General features: G+C 35.8%; 1 protein-coding gene across 1 annotated transcript in view; it reads left to right on the top strand.

Annotated features, from left to right (window-relative positions):
• Positions 1-405: 405 nt before the first annotated feature.
• Tgt (tRNA-guanine transglycosylase) overlaps positions 406-18,663 on the top strand; it is a 128,604-nt gene continuing 110,346 nt past the window's right edge. The window contains exons 1-2 of the mRNA XM_089093972.1: positions 406-553; positions 16,703-16,792. Of these exons, the coding sequence (XP_088950098.1) occupies positions 425-553; positions 16,703-16,792 (219 nt within the window). The 5' untranslated portion in view covers positions 406-424. The remainder of the gene's footprint in view (positions 554-16,702; positions 16,793-18,663) is intronic.

The following is an 18,663-nucleotide window of genomic DNA, read 5'->3' as shown; positions in this document are numbered from 1 at the left end:
AAAAGTGATTTGAAGATAAGGCCTCTTCCCCTCCCGCGCCTATCATTTCCGAAAACCAGCATCCAATCAAAATTTATAGACATCTATTTTGTTCAGCATTGTTTTAAAGTTTAAGTAATTATGCCTTTGGGGATGTTACCCTCCTGATTGAAGGGCAACCCAGCTTATCCAGCGCTCTGCAATATCAATTGACTTGTAGATTGTACCTTATGACATGCACAAGAATTACTCTGATTGGCAAGAAAAAAAATACCAAAAGAAGTGAAAATGCTGACTCTCCTGCCGACCAACAAAATATGGACATAATTTGGCTGAAAACGACACATTTCTGGATGCTCAAGGGACATATTCATTAATCGAAAACTTGGCAACTCAGACCGTTGTATAAGGGTTCCAAATTCAAATCATAAAAACAAGGATTCATATGGCGTCTTCTTCGACTTTGATGTTTAAAGTATTGGCAGAATGCCCAGTAACCAAAGCAAGAGTAGCAAAAATGACACTGCCCCATGTTGTAGTTGAAACTCCCGTTTTTATGCCTGTTGGAACTCAGGTAAGGATTAATTGTATTCTTGCTTGTTCAAGGAACTATGGGTGTCCCAATAAGTTTCCACCTGAAAGTGAGGAACAAGCATGCAAAGATTGGTATATATATATATATATATATATATATATATATATATATATATATATATATATATATATATATATATATATATATATATATATATATATATATATATATATAGGCCTATGTATATATATTTATATATATAATGTAGGTAAGAAGCAAGAAAATAAATACTTTGATGCCTTTTTTAGGGTATTTCTATATTCAATAATTGCTTAGCCTATGGAGCAAATCTCATTTTGAGCTTTAGTAGGGCCCCAAAAGGTAAATTAGTTCCTTGTCTATAGCTTCCAGACCATGATGTAAATTAATAAATAGTGTTAATCTACAATTAGGGCTATTCAGATGGAAACAAGTATGGAAAACAATTCTTAGGCTACTTCACAATAAGCAGAAAAATTACAGTTAACACATTTTGAAGAGGCTTCCACCATGCTTTACCCCCCCCCCCTGAATGTACAAATATACAACCCAAATTGTGAGTGCCTATAGGCTAAATTTGGGGGGGGGCTTACCTGGTCTAATTGGCACTTTTAATGCTATATAATAGAAATATCAAAACAGAAGTATAAAAATAAGGCTGTATCATTCAGCCAGGAGGGGGCTGGCACCCCCTTCTGCCTCCCTTGTAGGTGCCCATGGCTCAAATTATACATTTCCATTGTTTTTTTTCTCTGTCTTGATTTTGTGAGTATTGTTTCAGTTTGTAGATAGCCTACAAGGCTTAAAAGACAAGTGAAACATGAAAAAAATGCATAGGAAATATATGATTTGGGTAATATATTTGCACATTAGGGGAATATGTTAGGGGTACAATTAATCTAAATTTATGTGTTAAGTGTTTTTTGTTCCCAAATCTGTTGGGTTTTCTCTATGTTGGGAATTTAATATATTCTGTAAATATGGTATTAATAATAAAAACATTGAACCTTGTTAGCTGCATTTTTTTTAAGCAAATATCTATATTAACAAACAATTCAGATAGCCAAGAAACAAACTTACATCTAGAATCAGATATCCTCCTGAATCCAAATATGACATTTGTTTCCACTGCAAGTTCAATTTTGACCTAATCTTATCTCTTTCTAACCTTAGGCTTACCCAAATATATAGCCTATATTATATATTTCACATGCATTTATTGATTCTTGATTTTAGCTCAAGAAATACACCTCCAGCTTCTTTGGTGTTGCATATTTTAATATATATATGATAAGACCAGTATCCAGAGTACCTATTATTTTTTTAGTCATTTAATCACAAACTTCTATTGTTGATAGGAATGATTCTGCATATCAGTCAGAAAGTAATATAAAATACCTCCTTAGATAAATTCAAATATTTCTTAAGTCTTCTTTAATTCTGACTGTTAAATAAATTCTCTGGCACACTAGAGAATTGAGAAAAATATCTTTCTTGTCCAACTAAAGATCAGAAAACAGAAAATATCAACCATAGAATAGCATGTAATCTGTCGAAAAATGATTCATCAGTTCAAATTTTGGAAATGGACACCAGAATATCAGAGACAATGCTATAGCATTGCATATAGTAAATGCTGTACAGCTCCAATGTTTTATTATTTATTTATTTATTTATTTTTTCCAGAGGAACTTCATATGGAAGGAGTTGTTGTAAAAACTTCAAAGGGGGCTCATTTGATTGCAAATCGAGAGTTCTAGTGCTCTTTTTGAGGGTCAAAAGTGATTGGCAGGCAATGAACACCCCTTCCACACCCACCATTTCCCCAAACACATCCAATCAAAATTTTGAGATAGCCATTTTGTTCTACATAGTTGATTTCCTAATAGAAATTATGTTTTTGAGGAGGACACTCCCCCACAGCCCTCAGGGCAAGGGTTGTAAGTTATGCCCTGTGGGTATATAAGCTTTTTATAAAAATCTTTTGTCATAGAAACTTCAGAAATGGCTCATTTGGTTGGAAATTCAAAGGGCTAGTGCCCTTTTTAATAGTCAAAAGTGATTGGAGGGCAACTAACTCCCCTCTCACACCTCCCTTTTCCCCAAACGCATCTGATCAAAATTTTGAGATAGCCATTTTGTTCAACGTGGTTGAAAATTCTGGAAATTGGGTCTTTGAGGATGAACCCCCCCCCCTACAGCCCTCAGGACAAGGATTATAAGTTATGCCCTGGGGGCATATAAGGTTTTATAGAAAGCGTTGTTGTAGAAACTTCAAAAAGGGCTCATTTGATTGGAAATTTAAATGGCTAGAGCACTTTTAATAGTTGAAAGTGATTGGAAGTCAACTAACATCCCTTCCATGCCCACCATTTCCCAAGACATATCGAATCAAAATTTTGAGATAGCCATTTTGTTCAACATTGTTGCAACTTCTGGAAATTATATCTTTGAGCATGACACTCCCCCCCCCCCAAAGGTCTTCAGGGTAAGGGTTATAAGTTATGCCCTGGGGGCATATATGGTTCTTATGGAAGGAATGCTTGTATAAACTTGAGAGAGGCCTCATTTGATTGGAAATTGAAAGTTCCATTTCACTTTTTAAGAGTCAAAAGATATAGGAGGGTAATAAGCCCCCCCCCCCCCACGCCCTTTTTTCCCAAATTTATCCAATAAAAATTTTGAGATAGCTATTTTGTTAAAAATATTTCAAAGAATATAAAGAAAACTCTGGTGTCAACAAAACCCCCCAGAGTCTGGGGACAAGCGCTGTAAGCTATGCCTTAGGGGCAAGTAGAGTTCTACGAAAAAGGACGCTCGTATAAGCGTTAGAGGGGGCCCATTTAATTGAAAAATGAAAGTTCTAGTTCACTTTTTAAGAGTCAAAACTGATTGGAGGGCACCTAGCCCCCCCTCCACACCCATTTTTTCTCAAACCAATCTGATAAGAACTTTGGAATAGTATTTTTTTTTTTTAATAGTTCAAAGACCATATAACGAAAACTCTGGGGTTGACACAGCCCCCCAGGGCCCAAAGGCAGGCCTTGTAAGTTATGCCCTGAAGGAATATATGGTTCTTATGGAAGGAATGCTTGTAAAAACTTGAGAGATGGCTAATTTGATTGGAAATTGTAAGTTCTAGTTCAGTTTTCGAGAGTCAAAAGAGATTGGAGGGCAACTACCCTCCCCCCCCCTACACCCATTTTTTCCCAAATGAATCCAAAAAATTTTTTGAGATAGCCATTAAGTTGAAAATTGTTCAAAAGTTAGATAACAAAAACTCGGGTGTCGTTACAACCCCCCAGGGCCCAGGGGCAGGCGTTGTAAGTTATGCCCTGGGACATATATGGTTCATATGAAAGGGATACTTGTATAAACTTCAGAGATGGCTCATTTGATTTGAAATTGAAAGTTCAAGTTTACTTTTTAAGAGTCAATAGAGATCTAAGGGCAACTAGCCCCCCCCCCCCACGCCTTCTTTTTCCAAACCCATCTGATGAATATTATGAGGTAGACATTTTGTTAAAAAAAAAATAGTTCAAAGGTCGGAAAAAAAACTCCGGTGTCCCTACAACCTCCCAGGGCCCAGAAGAAGGCGTTCTAAGTCATGCCCTAAGGGCATGTATGGTTCTTATGAAAGGGATGCTTGTATAAACTTCATAGAGGGCTTATTTGATTGGAAATTGAAACTTCTAGTTCACTTTTTAAGAGCCAACAGATTTAAAGGCAACTAGCCCCCCCCCCCCATGCCCTTTTACCCCAAACCAATCCTCTACAAATTTTGAGATAGCCAGTTTTTTTTAAAAATCGTTCAAAAATTAGATAACAAAAACTCTGGTGTCAACACAATCCCCCAGGGCCCAGGGATTAGGCGTTTTAAGTGTTGTCCTGGGGGCGTGTATGGTCCCTATGAAAGGGATGCTTGTATGAACTTCAGAGAGGGCTCATTTGATTGGAAATTTGAAGTTCTAGTTCACTTTTTAAGAGTCAAAAGATATCCGAGGGCAACTTGCCCCTCCCCCCCCTTACACACACCTTTTTTCCCCAAGCCTATCCAATAAAATTTCTAAAATAGCCATTTCATTAAAAAAAATTCAAAGGTCAGACAAAGAAAACTCCTGTGTCAACGCAACCCCTCATGGCCTGGAGGCAGGCGTTTTAAGTAATACTCTGGGGTCATATATCGTTTTTATAGAAGGGAAGCTTGTATAAACTTCGGAGAGGGTTCATTTGATTGGAAATTGAAAGTTTTCCTTCACTTTTTAAGCTTCAAAAAAGATTGGAGGGCATTTAACCCAAGTGAAACATGGCAAAATGCATAGGAAATGTATGATTTGGGTAATATATTTGCACATTAGGGGAATATGTTAGGGGTACAATTAATCTAAATTTATGTATTAAGTGTTTTTTGTTCCCAAATCTGTTGGGTTTTCTCTATGTTGGGAATTTAATATATTGTGTAAATAAGGTATTAATAATAAAAAAATCGAACCTTGTTAGCTGCATTTTTTTTTTTTTAGCAAATATCTATATTAACAAACAATTCAGATAGCCAAGAAACAAACTTGCATCTAGAATCAGATATCCTCCTGAATCCAAATATGACATTTGTTTCCACTGCAAGTTCAATTTTGACCTAATTTTATCTCTTTCTAACCTTAGGCTTACCCAAATATATAGCCTATATCATGTATTTCACATGCATTTATTGATTCTTGATTTTATCTCAAGATTAACACCAATACAAGTGTTTAAGCCATATCTAAAATAAGAGAAAAAGCTATCATTTCTGTATCTAAAATAGGGCATATCTAAAATAAGAGAAAAAGGTGTCATGTTTTAGGGTCTGTAAAAGGCTTAAAATTGAACTTGCAATGGAAACCAATGTCATATTTGGATTCAGGATGTAATTCCAACTATAGAGGTATGTTTGCTTCTTAGTTATCTGAATTGTCTGTTAATATGGATATTTACAATTTCTTTTTGTATAATATGAAGTAAAAATTTGGGTACTTCTGTATATTCCAGAACACACTCAAGAAGTTAGCTTAACATAAGATCTAAGATAACCAGTTTTGTAGTGACAAATGAAAGGCAAAAGAATTCATTGGACTTGTATAATTTGGGCTATATATTTGCACATAAGAGGGTGAGGGTAAGTTTATATTACTGTACAAAAATCTCTTCTAAAAAAAATTGATTCCTTAAAAATCCTCTTTTGTTCAGGGTTACAATCCCTAGTGATTTTTCACTAGTGACAATCTACCCCTAGTGACTATCACTTTTACTTAACCTTACATAATTTTTTCACTACTTTCCAAAATTTCTGTCTCAATTATTTACTACACATCAAAAACCAGACATCAATCATTGAATAATTGACCTTTCTTCCTATGCTAGCAAAGGCATAATGTTTATAAGGCTTGTTAGATATAATGTTTATAAGATTCTCTTGTGACTCACGGTAAAGAATTTCATTTGAACATGTATATGTTTAGTGTAGTTCTGATTATTGATGTGAAGAGGGTTATTTTAGACAGCTGGACCCTGAGTTTTAATTTTTTTTTTTTGCTATTCTGTTTTTAATTTTCAAAATATTAGGTACAGGTCTGAAAATATTACAGTTAGATTAGAAAATTAGTCTAAAATGAAAAAGGGAAAGCATGGTACCAATGCAGAGAAGGGGGATGGGATTTTTTGATAAGTTTGGAGATATTTTCATTATTGAGCTATAATTTAGATGAAAATAACACTTGAGATCTTTTTTTATGCTCTTTCAAAATATAACCATTGTTTTAGTCAGAAATTAAATGGACGCTTTAGGATGATACCCATTTCTCTTATTTTCTGCAATTTAGTCTTAGTCTTAATTTCTTTTACTCTAAGTTTTGGGCATAATATGTTAATCTTAAATAAATAATAATTGAACACATGTTAGAAAAAGGGGTACTTATGTATTATACCACCAACACTCAAGTTTATGCTCTGTAAAACTCAAGAACAAGCCAGTTTTATCTGTCTGTATTAATAAACAATTAGCTTACACTCAGTGGAAAATGAGTGGCAGGTAACAGAATACATTGGAATTATGTAATTTGGGCTTTATTTTTGCACATTGGGAATGGGGGTTAGGTTGGTTTAGGTCAGGCTACCAGCACCAATGTGTAAATATATAGCCCAAATTTGTTTCTAAAGTATTATGTTATCATCATGTTTTGGTATTTTTCATTAGGATTATCCTAACTTCACTTAATGAGTGTTGGCTGTATAATACATAAGTACCAATTAAAGGAATAGATCTGTTTGCCAGAAATCTTCACCATTTAAAAGTTTGTTGAATTTTGCTTCATTTGGTATTTAAAAATTAAGTACTTTGCTTTTTCTCTGAGAATTTAATTTTGCATATAACCTTTTATCTTCAAATGTATTCTCTTCCTCCCCTCACCATTGCTACTCTGGTGCCCTGTCCCTCTGCAATGTTTTTGGTAGGCATCCATGCTTGATTGAGTGGTTCAACTGCAGTCTAGGATCTTTTTATGGTCTAGGAAAGTTGTTAAGTAAGTCAGTGCAATTTTACAGAATAGATATATTGCTCAAATTAGGGCATTGAATTTTTTTTAATACCTAGGCCTACCTCCACAGCTTCTAATGCTTGAATAATTATTAACCCTGTATGAAGGCTAATCCTGAGATAAAAACAATAAAAAAAAAAAATTGTGGTAGAATTGGATTTGCCATTCAAAACTTTTCCTAAATATATTCTTCTTACCATAAAAATTGTAGCCCCTCCCCTCTGCCCATCTTAATGAGACAAAATTAAGCTATAGATTATATTCAAATTTGGGGGAATAGTTGATTAAAACAGAAGTGACCCCAAACCATGATTCATAAAAAAATGAATATTATAGCCAAAAGTAAAAATTTGGTTATTATCTCCAGATTGTTTTCTTGTAAGGTTTTATATTATTTCTCAGATCTTTTTTTTTACTAACAGTTGGTCTTTATTTTTTACTTTGCTACCTGATATCTGTGTTTGAAGATTGATACAAACAGTTTGTGGTAATGAATTGCAAGTAACTCGACCCAACAAGAACCAAGATTCTAAAAAAGAGCAACTACATAACAAAAAAGAGCTGTTTCGTTTTGATATTTTTTTTTTATCAGGTGATGTATTTCTTCTGAAATATCTCTTCTCACAAGATGTATTTATCTCTTCTCACAAGATGTATGTATCTCTTCTCATGCTGCTGCTTTTTAAAACTTGTTCAAACTAAAAGCTTATTGAGTTTCAGTGTTGCTATGTGAAAATTTACTTTAGGACTGTTGTTATCCTTCCTCCTTGTTGACAAGTTTTTACTTACTCCACTTCTCTTCAACTGAAAGTGAATATTTGTCCAAATCTTGCACAAATAGCCAGATTCTCTCAAAACTGTTTATTCATCAGTGTAAATAATCTTTAAAGGACAGGTAGCTATCAAGGTGTACATACAGTTAAAACAGGTAATGGGAAAGCTGGAATGTGGAACATTCATAGCCTAAAGCAGTCAAATCACAATGTAGCAGCAATTCCCTGTTTATTTTGGGGTTTAGATTAAGGCAAAACTAATATCACAGCCTCATAATGCATGTGACTGCCAGGCTGCCAATTGGTATTGTTCTCCCAGAAAATCAAATGGTGCTTTTTATAGTTTTAGTAATAATTGAGCATTAAACATGCAGTTGGGCATGCATTATTTTTATAATACCAATTGCATTGGAGTGTAGAAATCCATCCATAAAGTAAGAGCAGTAAACTACATACAGTATACTTCAGACTTTGAATACTATGCTCCACTAGCAGTATTAGAGTAAGTATGATACAGGAATTTTGATAAAATGGTACATATTAAAATATGGAATATGATATTTATGGCTAGAATATGGCTTGCCACTGACTTAGATTATATTGTTAATTGTGGTTCAGAAAACTGTTTATATTTCTAACTGCAAGCTATACTAAGTTACATTTGTTACTTTTCTGCAAATTTTACGTATAAAAATACTTTTTGCTCAAAGCAAAGCTTTCAAAACACAAGTTATGCAGCTAAAGTGTCAGCAGCTTTTGGAATTTTGCTACTGGCAGCTTTGGAACTTTTTGCACACCTGATGGAAGGCCTAAACAGGCAAGTATTTTGTGATTCAACTTTTAGCAAGGAAACACTAAAATGTTGGAAAATAGAATAGCCTACTTTGAGACATTATAAAATAGCCTTCTAACTTACATCATCCCTAAAAGTAATATACTTTAGACTATTCAACTCTGTCCACCATCTCCTAATGAACTGAGTTATGGTACTAGTTTACAGTTAGGCCTACCAAAAAGAAAATACTAGCCTTTGAAATTCTGAAAATGAGGTTCTTGATTTCATCAACATTTCTTCTTTGCTCTTAAATCTATTTGTATGTTGCTCAAATGTGTACAGTTATGCCTACTTAAAAGGAAACACTATAAACTTCTTAAGACAGCTTTGAGAAATGCCAAAATAACTACGTATATTATTCCTAAAAGCACTTCACTTTACTTTACCATCCCACAAACCCAGTGTGGAAATATACAGTTCAAATTATGTATTTTTGGTGCATTTGTCTATATCCTGATTTTTTCCATGTTATATATTTGCCATTAAATAAATCAATCAATATCTTTATTGCCCAGAATAACACATAAGGGTTCCATATGGAGTAGATGAGGAGACAAAAAAAAAAGAAAAAATAGTCATCAGTTGCTGTAAACATACTCCAAAATGGAGTCAATGCAAGGACGTGAGGCATTGCAAAAGCATCATAGACACGGGTGAGAATACGCCTGATGTAGCAAGCTTTACAGCAAACTAGCACACCAAACGCTTTTCTAAGTTTCTCACTTAGATGAGAGATAAGGAGAGCAGTTGTCATTTTACAATATCCCCTATCGGAAAAACCAAGATACTTAATACAAGCAGATAACTGAACGCTCTGATTTCCTCACTGTATGCATCCAACATCACCGACAGATTTGCAGAAAACAAGGACCTCGTTCTTTGAAGCATTAAAATTGAGACCAATTTTGGCATATTCCATACTAAGCACATTCTCCTAATCAGACAGTACAGTTCTACTTAAATTCAGGATGTCGTCAGCATAATTGAGTATGGAAAGGTCCAAACCTTTAAAAACAAAATTAATTCTAGCCTTTTTTCTGGGGTTCATCCACACTATTATTATACAATGGTGGCGAAGTTACACCACCCTGGCGGATTCCTTTCCAAACTCGAAATACGACTTTACACATTACATAACCATGACAAGTAGGTACATTCATGACAACATTGACAACACATGATCTTACATACAGATTTTTAAATACCCGCACAACTGAACGATTGAGACTTCACTGTTGTGCACTATACAGCAAATGAGAATGCACACTAGAATCAAAAGCACAAGAGACATCATGAGCCGCAAGGAAGAGAAACTTGCCACTATTCTCTATATCCATCAGAACGTTGACAAGTATATAATGCACATGTTCCCGACTATAGCCTTCCTCAAATCCAAACTGGTTGTCCAGAGTTGAACAAGCCTTATTTATGTTCTTAATCACTAGTAACTCCAGCTATTTACACAGAACAGAAGAAACTGTTATATGCCTATAGAAACAGCATTGCCGGCTATCTTTATCTTTTTTCGGAACAGGAGTCAATGTACTAACACAAAAAGAATTGGTGACAATACCAGAATTAAAAATGACTTTGTAAAACAAATGTAGATGCTGCAGCAGCTTATCACTTGCATGTAATAAATGAAAACCAAATAATTAATCATAAACACGCAAGAACTTTTTTCGAATGTGAATGATAGCACTACAAGCCTTTTAGAGTAGGAGATGTTCTTTATGTTGATTCAGTTCAAGTGCTGATTTTTCCCCGTAAAGAGATAGTTTTTATGTGGATGTAGAGCTTTATAATAATAGATTTGCAGCCATCGTAAACAAACCTTCGGGTTTTTATAGATTGCCGCTGTAAATTTGTTTGTATTTTTTTATGTTAAATAAATTAATTTGAATTTGAATTTGACAAATATCAGAGGCCATAACTACAAAACCAATATTTGATTCAGTATCAACTCCACTATTAGTGATTTATAGCGGGTTTCTGAAACTGGATCAGGTGGAGAAAAATTGCTGGTGAAATAGTTAATCCACTTACTCTCACTTGGAAGCTCTGAAGCAACACCTTTTGACCTTTTCCCCCCAATGAATCTCCAAATTTCATTTGGGTTAGTTGCAAGACGCTAGCTCCTGCGGTCAGCAATCTCAGCTTTGTGATTGGCAAGACACTTAGCAAAACGACTTTTGGTATATAACCGTATGTCATTAACGGTACCAAATTTCGGCCGTTTGCAATCATTCCATATTTGGGGCCAAAACTTTGAAGATTTGCAACTTTGCTGTAAAGCCGGATTTATCGACCAGCCAGGTATATCTGAACCCAAACGAACTTTACGTACTGGAATGGCACAATGCATTGCATGTGTGATTTCACTACAGTAAATGTTGATTAGAATTGTTTCCTCCAATTTGGTGAGGTCTGAGGATTGTTGCAGCAGTTGGAAAGGGATCTTAATTTTTTCAAGTGTGGTATCAAGCTCTGCTTTATATACATCAGCATTTATTTTCTTCCAGTCACATTTGAATTCCCACTTCTGTTTCTTTTCATCTTTTTTAAAAAGAACACTCTCGATAAACAAAAGAGTTGGGGATTGGTAAATGATCCAATACGAATATGCTAAAGTCAACATGGTTTGAGCCATTTGCAGTCACGCCGTTCAAGCAGAGCTTGAAATCAAGCGAACTTGTCGCTCCAGAGTTATGGATATACGTATACAAACCGTCATTTGGGACAACATACAGATTGGACAGAGCAGATAGAAGTATTTGAGATCTTGAGTGATCTGGCACTGAGAGGTTGCAGTTCACGTCCCCGGTGAGGATAACACGATGAGATGCATAGGCACACTGCTGCAAAGATTTAGCAAGCTTTACTGTTGCACGGGAGAACTTTTCTTTGGAAGCCAAGTTCTTGTAATCAGTTGGTATGTAGCAGCAATATACTCTCAGATTTGCAACTTTTATGCCAAGTAAACACTCGTTCTCGACAAATACTTATGCCGAAATTTGAGAACTGATTAGTACCACCAGTCCGTCGGAAGGTCTTCATTTGCCCAAATTCTCAGCTGGCACCCTGTAAAAGTAAATTTTGTCATTCACTTTAACAGGGAATGTAAGTTGGCTGAAAGGAAATGACCTTGTAGACACAAAACGTCGTTGCAAGACATCAAGCTTTCAGTCAGTGGGAGTTTATTGACTACACCGCCATTCAGATTCTATGAAGACCCTTTTAGCTCAGACTTGGTCATGGCTTCATCATGAGCTTTCTGACTGCGGGGACTTAACACTGTAGCACGGATGGTCTGTCTGCTTACAGAGAACAAACTTCAGTGCAGCATTGCAGGGTTTGTCTTTATTGTTTGCATGATTGTCACTGCAACAGGAACAGCGAGTAGCGTTTTTACTGTCCTTAGCAGCGTGACCGTACTCTTGGCACTGAAAACACCTCATTGGCAAATACCAATACATGTCTTTTCGAAAGCGTTTATAGCCGAGAGTATGGGGCTGTTCATTGCTACTTGTAAACCGTCTTTACTTTCAAAGGCAAGCTTGTATGAGCGAGTTTATCGAATTGTCTCGGCTTTTGTGCAATTCCTAATCATTTAACATAGATCGTTCGGCGACACCTCATTGGGAACAGGTCTTATAATGCCACAATGAGCAGGGGTCTTCAGACAAGCATCAGTGTCTGTAGCACTGTTTAGTGCTTCAGCAAGAGACTTTGTTGCATCTTTGTCATCAAGTATCACGCGCTACTCTTTGCTAAGAGGCCTCAGGTTCACTATATGGGTCCAGCAATCACCAGCAAGGCCCTCAAGATATTTCATGCAACTGCTTGGCTTTTTGAGTCCTTTTGGAGGTTGTTTGAGAATCACAGAGTAAGAAGGTTTTGCTGTATCTGGAGGGTTTGTTGCATTTGCACCCGCACTCACGCTAGCCTTATTTTGTGCTGATCTGAAGAAGCTTAGCTTTTTAATAAGACTGCCCAAAGTAGAAAGAAGCTCAATGACTATGGGAGTTAGTGGGGCTGTAACCTCCGCTGAGAGTTTGGGTACTTCATCAGACTCATAGATTACAAACTTGGAGAGGACTACTCTCTTCTCATCACCAGTCTAGATGGCTCTTATCAAATCAGCAACCATGTCCTGGGGCTTAACACAATCTGTAGAGCAAGTAGACATAGCGGCTAACTGCTATAATTCATCATTTGCCTTAGTCAGCATATCAGCTTTGAAATACTGTATTGCCTGTGCCACTATTTCATCACTTGTAACCTGCTTTGATTCGTCGGAAGACGAAGTTCAAAACTAGGCTATAAACCAAGTCTGGCTTCACACTGCTCATTTTCTTTTTGGAATGAAATGGTCTCTGATGCAGTAAGCCAAATCATTGGGTGGTCAGGTTCAGATGCCAAATCATAGAGCATAGTTCAATCAGAGTGGCCGGGGTGGAGCAAATAGTCAGTAAGGAATACTGAAATCACCCAGGAAAAAGGGAAGTATAAGGACCCCCTCACCTTTTCCCTGCAATTTGCGGGTAACTGAATACCAGCGGATACAATACGACGCTTCCGGGGGATTCCTTCTCCTCCTCTGCTTGTTCCCAGTAAAAAATTAGCACCTTGCTGATATGGGAACAAAGATGGTGCTGCATGAAATTGGCGATATAGATAGCGTGCCAATCTACTTGAGAGAAAAGATGACGCTGATGAAAATACCCAGAGAGAAAGACCTATTCTGGGAATTGGAGAAGATCTCACAATTTAATTTAACCATAAATCTATCTATTAGAGGGTGGAAATCAACATGAAAACAACCTCAAAGTAATACAATAGCTTTATCCGATTAACAGCAAACTCAGTAACATATGGCTAAATGCATGGAACATATATAATTTGAGATATATATCTGCCTATTAGGGGGGGGGGGGTAAAGTGAAGTGACACCCTTTTTAAGAATGATATAAGTAAATATTTCTGAATTTGTTTTTAGGTTGTTTTCCAAATTTTGTAGGTTTCTTTTGAGTAGGCCTTTATAGAGTAATATCAATCTATTTGCAAAAAAAGTGATGTATAGCCAAGTGTATAGAGAATATATATAATTTGAGCTGTATATTTGTATATTATGGGGAGAAGGAATGTAATGTGAAGCCCTATTAGGAATGATATAAGTAAGTACTGTATTGACTCATATTGATCTTTTGCAGTAACAGGGATTTTCTAGGACTAATAAACATTTAATGGAGTTAATATGAAATTGTAAGGTACAACTAAGGCTTATCAAGATTCTTCCTCGTTGTTCAGAATAAGTCCAGATTTTTTATGAAGATTGTAATTTCAATATTCCAGGCCAATTTTACTACTGTTGTTTCTAATATTGCCACTTTGCAAGATTATATTTGTTCCTCCTTGGAATTTTTAGGAAATGATAGATGCATAAAATTGATTGCCAAATAACATTTTTCAGACACAAATGAAGACATGTTCTTCAGTAAATATATTCACCAATTTGCTCTTTAGACATCCATGTGGTATCAGCTCAGTGGTGTTCACTTGCTAAAACCATAGACAGCCCATCCATTGAAGGGAAACTTATCAACAAATTAGCTTTTGCAGACAACATTGTGAAAATAAATAGTACTGAACATCTCCTTCAAACAGACACAAACAAGCTGGTGTCAGCAGCCAAAGCATTCGGAATGGTCATCAACACAGTCAAAACGAAGGTCATGATGGTGTCTAGAGACTCCTGAATTAAAATCAAGTATTTTGCAGTAGGCATCAAGACATGGCTAATTGTAGAAAAAGCCAAGACAGATAGTCCGAGTAATTGAATGGCAAATCTGGGATAAGCTCTTTTTGGGATTATATAAAAATGATGTCATTTCATTTGTTGATAGATACAGCTAACAATTAAAGGAAAGTAAATAGAAAATGTAGAATCTTTGGTCTACTTTGGCACTCTTTTAACTTCTTATAATGATTGTTCAAAATTGATTAGGCATAGACTTGGCATGGCAACCAGCAGCTTGAAGAGCCCATTGTCAATCTGGAAAATTAAATCACTATCAAAATCACCGAAGGTCTGACTCTTTAACTCTCTCATAATCCCCATTGATGTGCATGCAATTGAAACTTGGTCAATCAAAGCTAATGATGAACACCAAGTCTCAACATTTGAAACAAAATGCTTCTGTTACATAGCAGGGATCACCTACATTAACTGAGTATCTAATGGAGACTTCTGTAAACTCTTCCACTATTCATGCACTACCATGGACCATATTAGAAGTCAGGAATTCCGCTGGCTTGGTCATATCCAATGAATGACATCAAGTCAACTCCCGAAAATCCCATTTGAGGGATAGGTACATGGCACACAACCTTGAGACCAACCCCACAAGAGATGATAGAATAACTTCAATGGCCAGAACCTCCTCCAACTCCTGCGTCTAGTACCAGACAGAACCAAATACCATTACCATATTCAACAAACTAGGGAGAAGAGAAAGAGCTACAGAGGCCAAATGGGATATAAGTCAATTGTATGTACCTTGCTCTCTGAACTCAAGGTTTTGTTATTTGAGCTGTCTCAAACACAAACATATTTAGGGGCATTCTTTAGCTTGGTAATTTACAAGGTACAGTTTATAAACTGTTCCCGGCTCTTAACAAAAAGCTATACCAGAAAGCACACAAGGAGATAAATGCTGGTGACCAGGACATTGAAGAGGATGTAATAGCTGATGCTTTTCACTACCAAACAGCTCTCTCCTATGTTACCTTGTCCATGTTTGAGGCCTGCTGCTTTTGAAGCTGGCTCTAGCAATAGGGTGAATATATGGTACAGAATATCCTATATCTTTTGTTTTTTAAATTTTTAGTTCTTTTAGAAAATATTCTGAAAATAAGAAAATAGTGGCAACTACTGAAGGGTTATACCATGATCAAAGTGTATAGAGATACAGGCTGTGAAAATACCCCCTCTTGCTGTGAATGGGTTCCCTGGAAAATCCACTCCCACCCTGCAGACAATCATCCCCAGAAATTTCCCTCACCCCACATATAAAATTGAGCAGCCAAAACAGACTTGTGAAAAAAATGAGTCAGCAAAGCAATCTGGGAATGTTCTATCTGTATTTGAAAATCCTATATAGAATGGATAGTGTAGCATATTCTATAGTAATGTCTATTTTTAAATTTTTATCTATTAATTGCCCTGTTTTTATGTTTATTATGTTTTTCTGTTACATTTACCGTTATTAAGAAAGAAAGATTTTATTTCTTTTATTTTGTGTTTATGGAGGAGGGGGTCCACTGTCATTGCAGGGTAATATAAAGACTAAAAAGACAATTATTCTAAAATCACTGTTGCAGTAGTAGGTGCAACTTAGTAAAGAGCAAACCATGACCATTAGCAACCAAGAATTTAAAAGCCTGCTTGAGAAAAAAACTGTCTAGTGAAGAAAAAATGCTATTTATAGCTGATTCAAGAATGACTACTATTATTTTGATGGATTTTTGTAGCAGATTGCTATTTTGAAAACACGTTCACAGGCATTTTGAACAAGCCCCTGAAACGCTTCAACATAGTGTCAGATTGAAATGAGAAGTAAACCTTTGGAATTGTTGATGAACCCCCCTCAAATTTTTGTTTCTACCTGATTTATATCCATGATATGTAATGAAATAAATACCACATATGAGACACACTAAGGTCTTTCATAAGTCACTGCTCCTGACTGCACATTGACATAAGCAATACAACCCTGACACTTGCGAAGTCTGTGCTAGAATGAACACTATAACTTGTTAGTTGTTTTTATTGTATTGTTTTTAGCTTGTGAAAATGATGAAATAGCTTGTTTGATTATATTGTATTTTTAAGCAGTATGTTCTCCACAAATTGATGTAATATATGTCGCTATGTTTTATTCATTCTCCTATTCTTTTATCTTTACAGGGTACCATGAAAGGGATTCTGGTTGATCAACTTTATGATCTGGATTGTAATCTCATTCTAGCCAATACATACCACTTGGGGATGAGGCCGGTATGTAAATGACATGACTTTTTCATAGTATAAATAAATATAAAATGTATAGCCTAATTGTAGAATTGAAATATGCAATAGTTTGGGAAATTTACATGTCATTTAAAAAAAAAAAACTTTTCTTGCTTTAATGTGACATACACAATTTTTATTTTTGATAAAACTATGCTTCCAATATTGGAAGGAAACCCACATCTGAATTATAACACAACTTGCCCCATGACCTAACTTAAAGTTCTTTGTGACAAAAAAGACAAATGTTTGTGACAACGTTTGGGGTTGAAATGACCTAAAAATGTGAGTGAAATCTGAATAAGACTTTTCTGGGATGTGTTCGCTGGGATAGTTATTGAGAGAATAAATTTCGACAGTAATCTAGGATAGAATAGGGTGTTGGGCCACAGGTACAGGATAAAGGTTTGGGGGAATAGGCAAGTACTGGTATTGGGAAAGAGTATCTCCCAGGGACCTTAGTTTGGAAGGCTTTGTCTCGGTAAAGGGATCACAACTGACCCAACAATTTATAAACAGAGTTGAAGGAACTGCCTATCATTGCTGACCTCCGAAAGGAACTCCTCCCCCTCAATCGTAGTCAAATGCCTCTAAAGGCTAATTGGACAAATCCCAAATTCCTTCCAAGGCTTTCCCAGTTTATTTATTTATTTGAAAACCCGTCATACAAAAGCAAGAAGAAAGAGCAGTAAAAGAAAACAAAGTAATAAAACAATAAAGACACAATTAAACACTTCGCAAAATACAAGACAAACAAATATACGAAAGAAACCAGCATAAAAAAAAGACTTATAAGTGAACAAGTATAATTTACATAATATGTGTGCGAAAAAAACTTCAACAACGGCAACATACTATATATGCTGCAGAACAATAACGTCTAAATAATATTACAAGAATTAGATTATTATTATCATTTAAATATATTGAAAAACCCGTCACAGTTAAAGACACAACAAAAGGGAGCATACGAAAAAGAAAAACACACCACATCACTGCTTAAATATGTGGGACCAATCATTTAAATTCCGATCAATTTTTTGAATTTCGCAATAGCGAGTGAATTTCTATACCACGGAGGCAGATGAAGCAAATACTTGGCAAAGTGAAAGAAAATGGATCGGATTTTACTCTTGTCAGTTTCAGTTTGGAGTTTCCAGAAGGGTGCAATGTAGAGGATATGGGGAAGGGCAACAGCATTATATAGACTTGCTAGAAGAGGTCGGTTGAATCGAAGTTTACAAGATACAATGGAAACGTAAGCTGCTGAGGTGTGTTGGATAGAAGAAGCAATGGGTAGACCTAGATACATAAGGTGATCTATAGGTTGAACAGAGCTGGATCGAAGCGTGATGGAAGGGGCTGAGGAATCTGTTTTCCAGTTAAAAAGGGCAATATCAGATTTGGAGGAGTTGAATTCAGGCCCAACTTTTTGATATTCCGCTTCAAGGATTCCAAAAATTTCGGTGATACGTTGAAGAGTCCGACTAAGGTTTAGGATGTCATCAGCATAGTATATCAAGGAAAGGTTTACCGAGGACAAAATCAGTGAAGGTGGGCACAAATGTTGTGCTCCCAGCACATAGTTTTTAAAAAGGTCGGGAGAGGTCCTTGACGGGCCCCTTTTTTGACTGGGATTAACCCCTAAGCTTTCTAAAAGCCAGAATATAATCTGTACTTTACTGAAAAAAATTCAAATGAATTTACTGAAAAAAGTCTTCATTATCAGTTTAAAATAAATATGTTGATACTTATTCCTTAAAATCTTAATTGATTTTTGATTTCTTAAAGTTTTAAAAATGAAAACATTTAAAAGAATTTTTTTCAGTAAAGTACAAATTATATTCTGGCTTTTAGAA

The sequence above is a fragment of the Artemia sp. Qi Xiang Cuo genome, chromosome 9 (assembly GCF_049724085.1).
Source record: "Artemia sp. Qi Xiang Cuo chromosome 9, ASM4972408v1, whole genome shotgun sequence".
In the NCBI taxonomy this organism is placed as follows: domain Eukaryota; kingdom Metazoa; phylum Arthropoda; class Branchiopoda; order Anostraca; family Artemiidae; genus Artemia; species Artemia sp. Qi Xiang Cuo.
The sequence above is the reverse complement of the archived record's forward strand: the minus strand, read 5'-3'. Positions and strand labels throughout refer to the sequence as shown.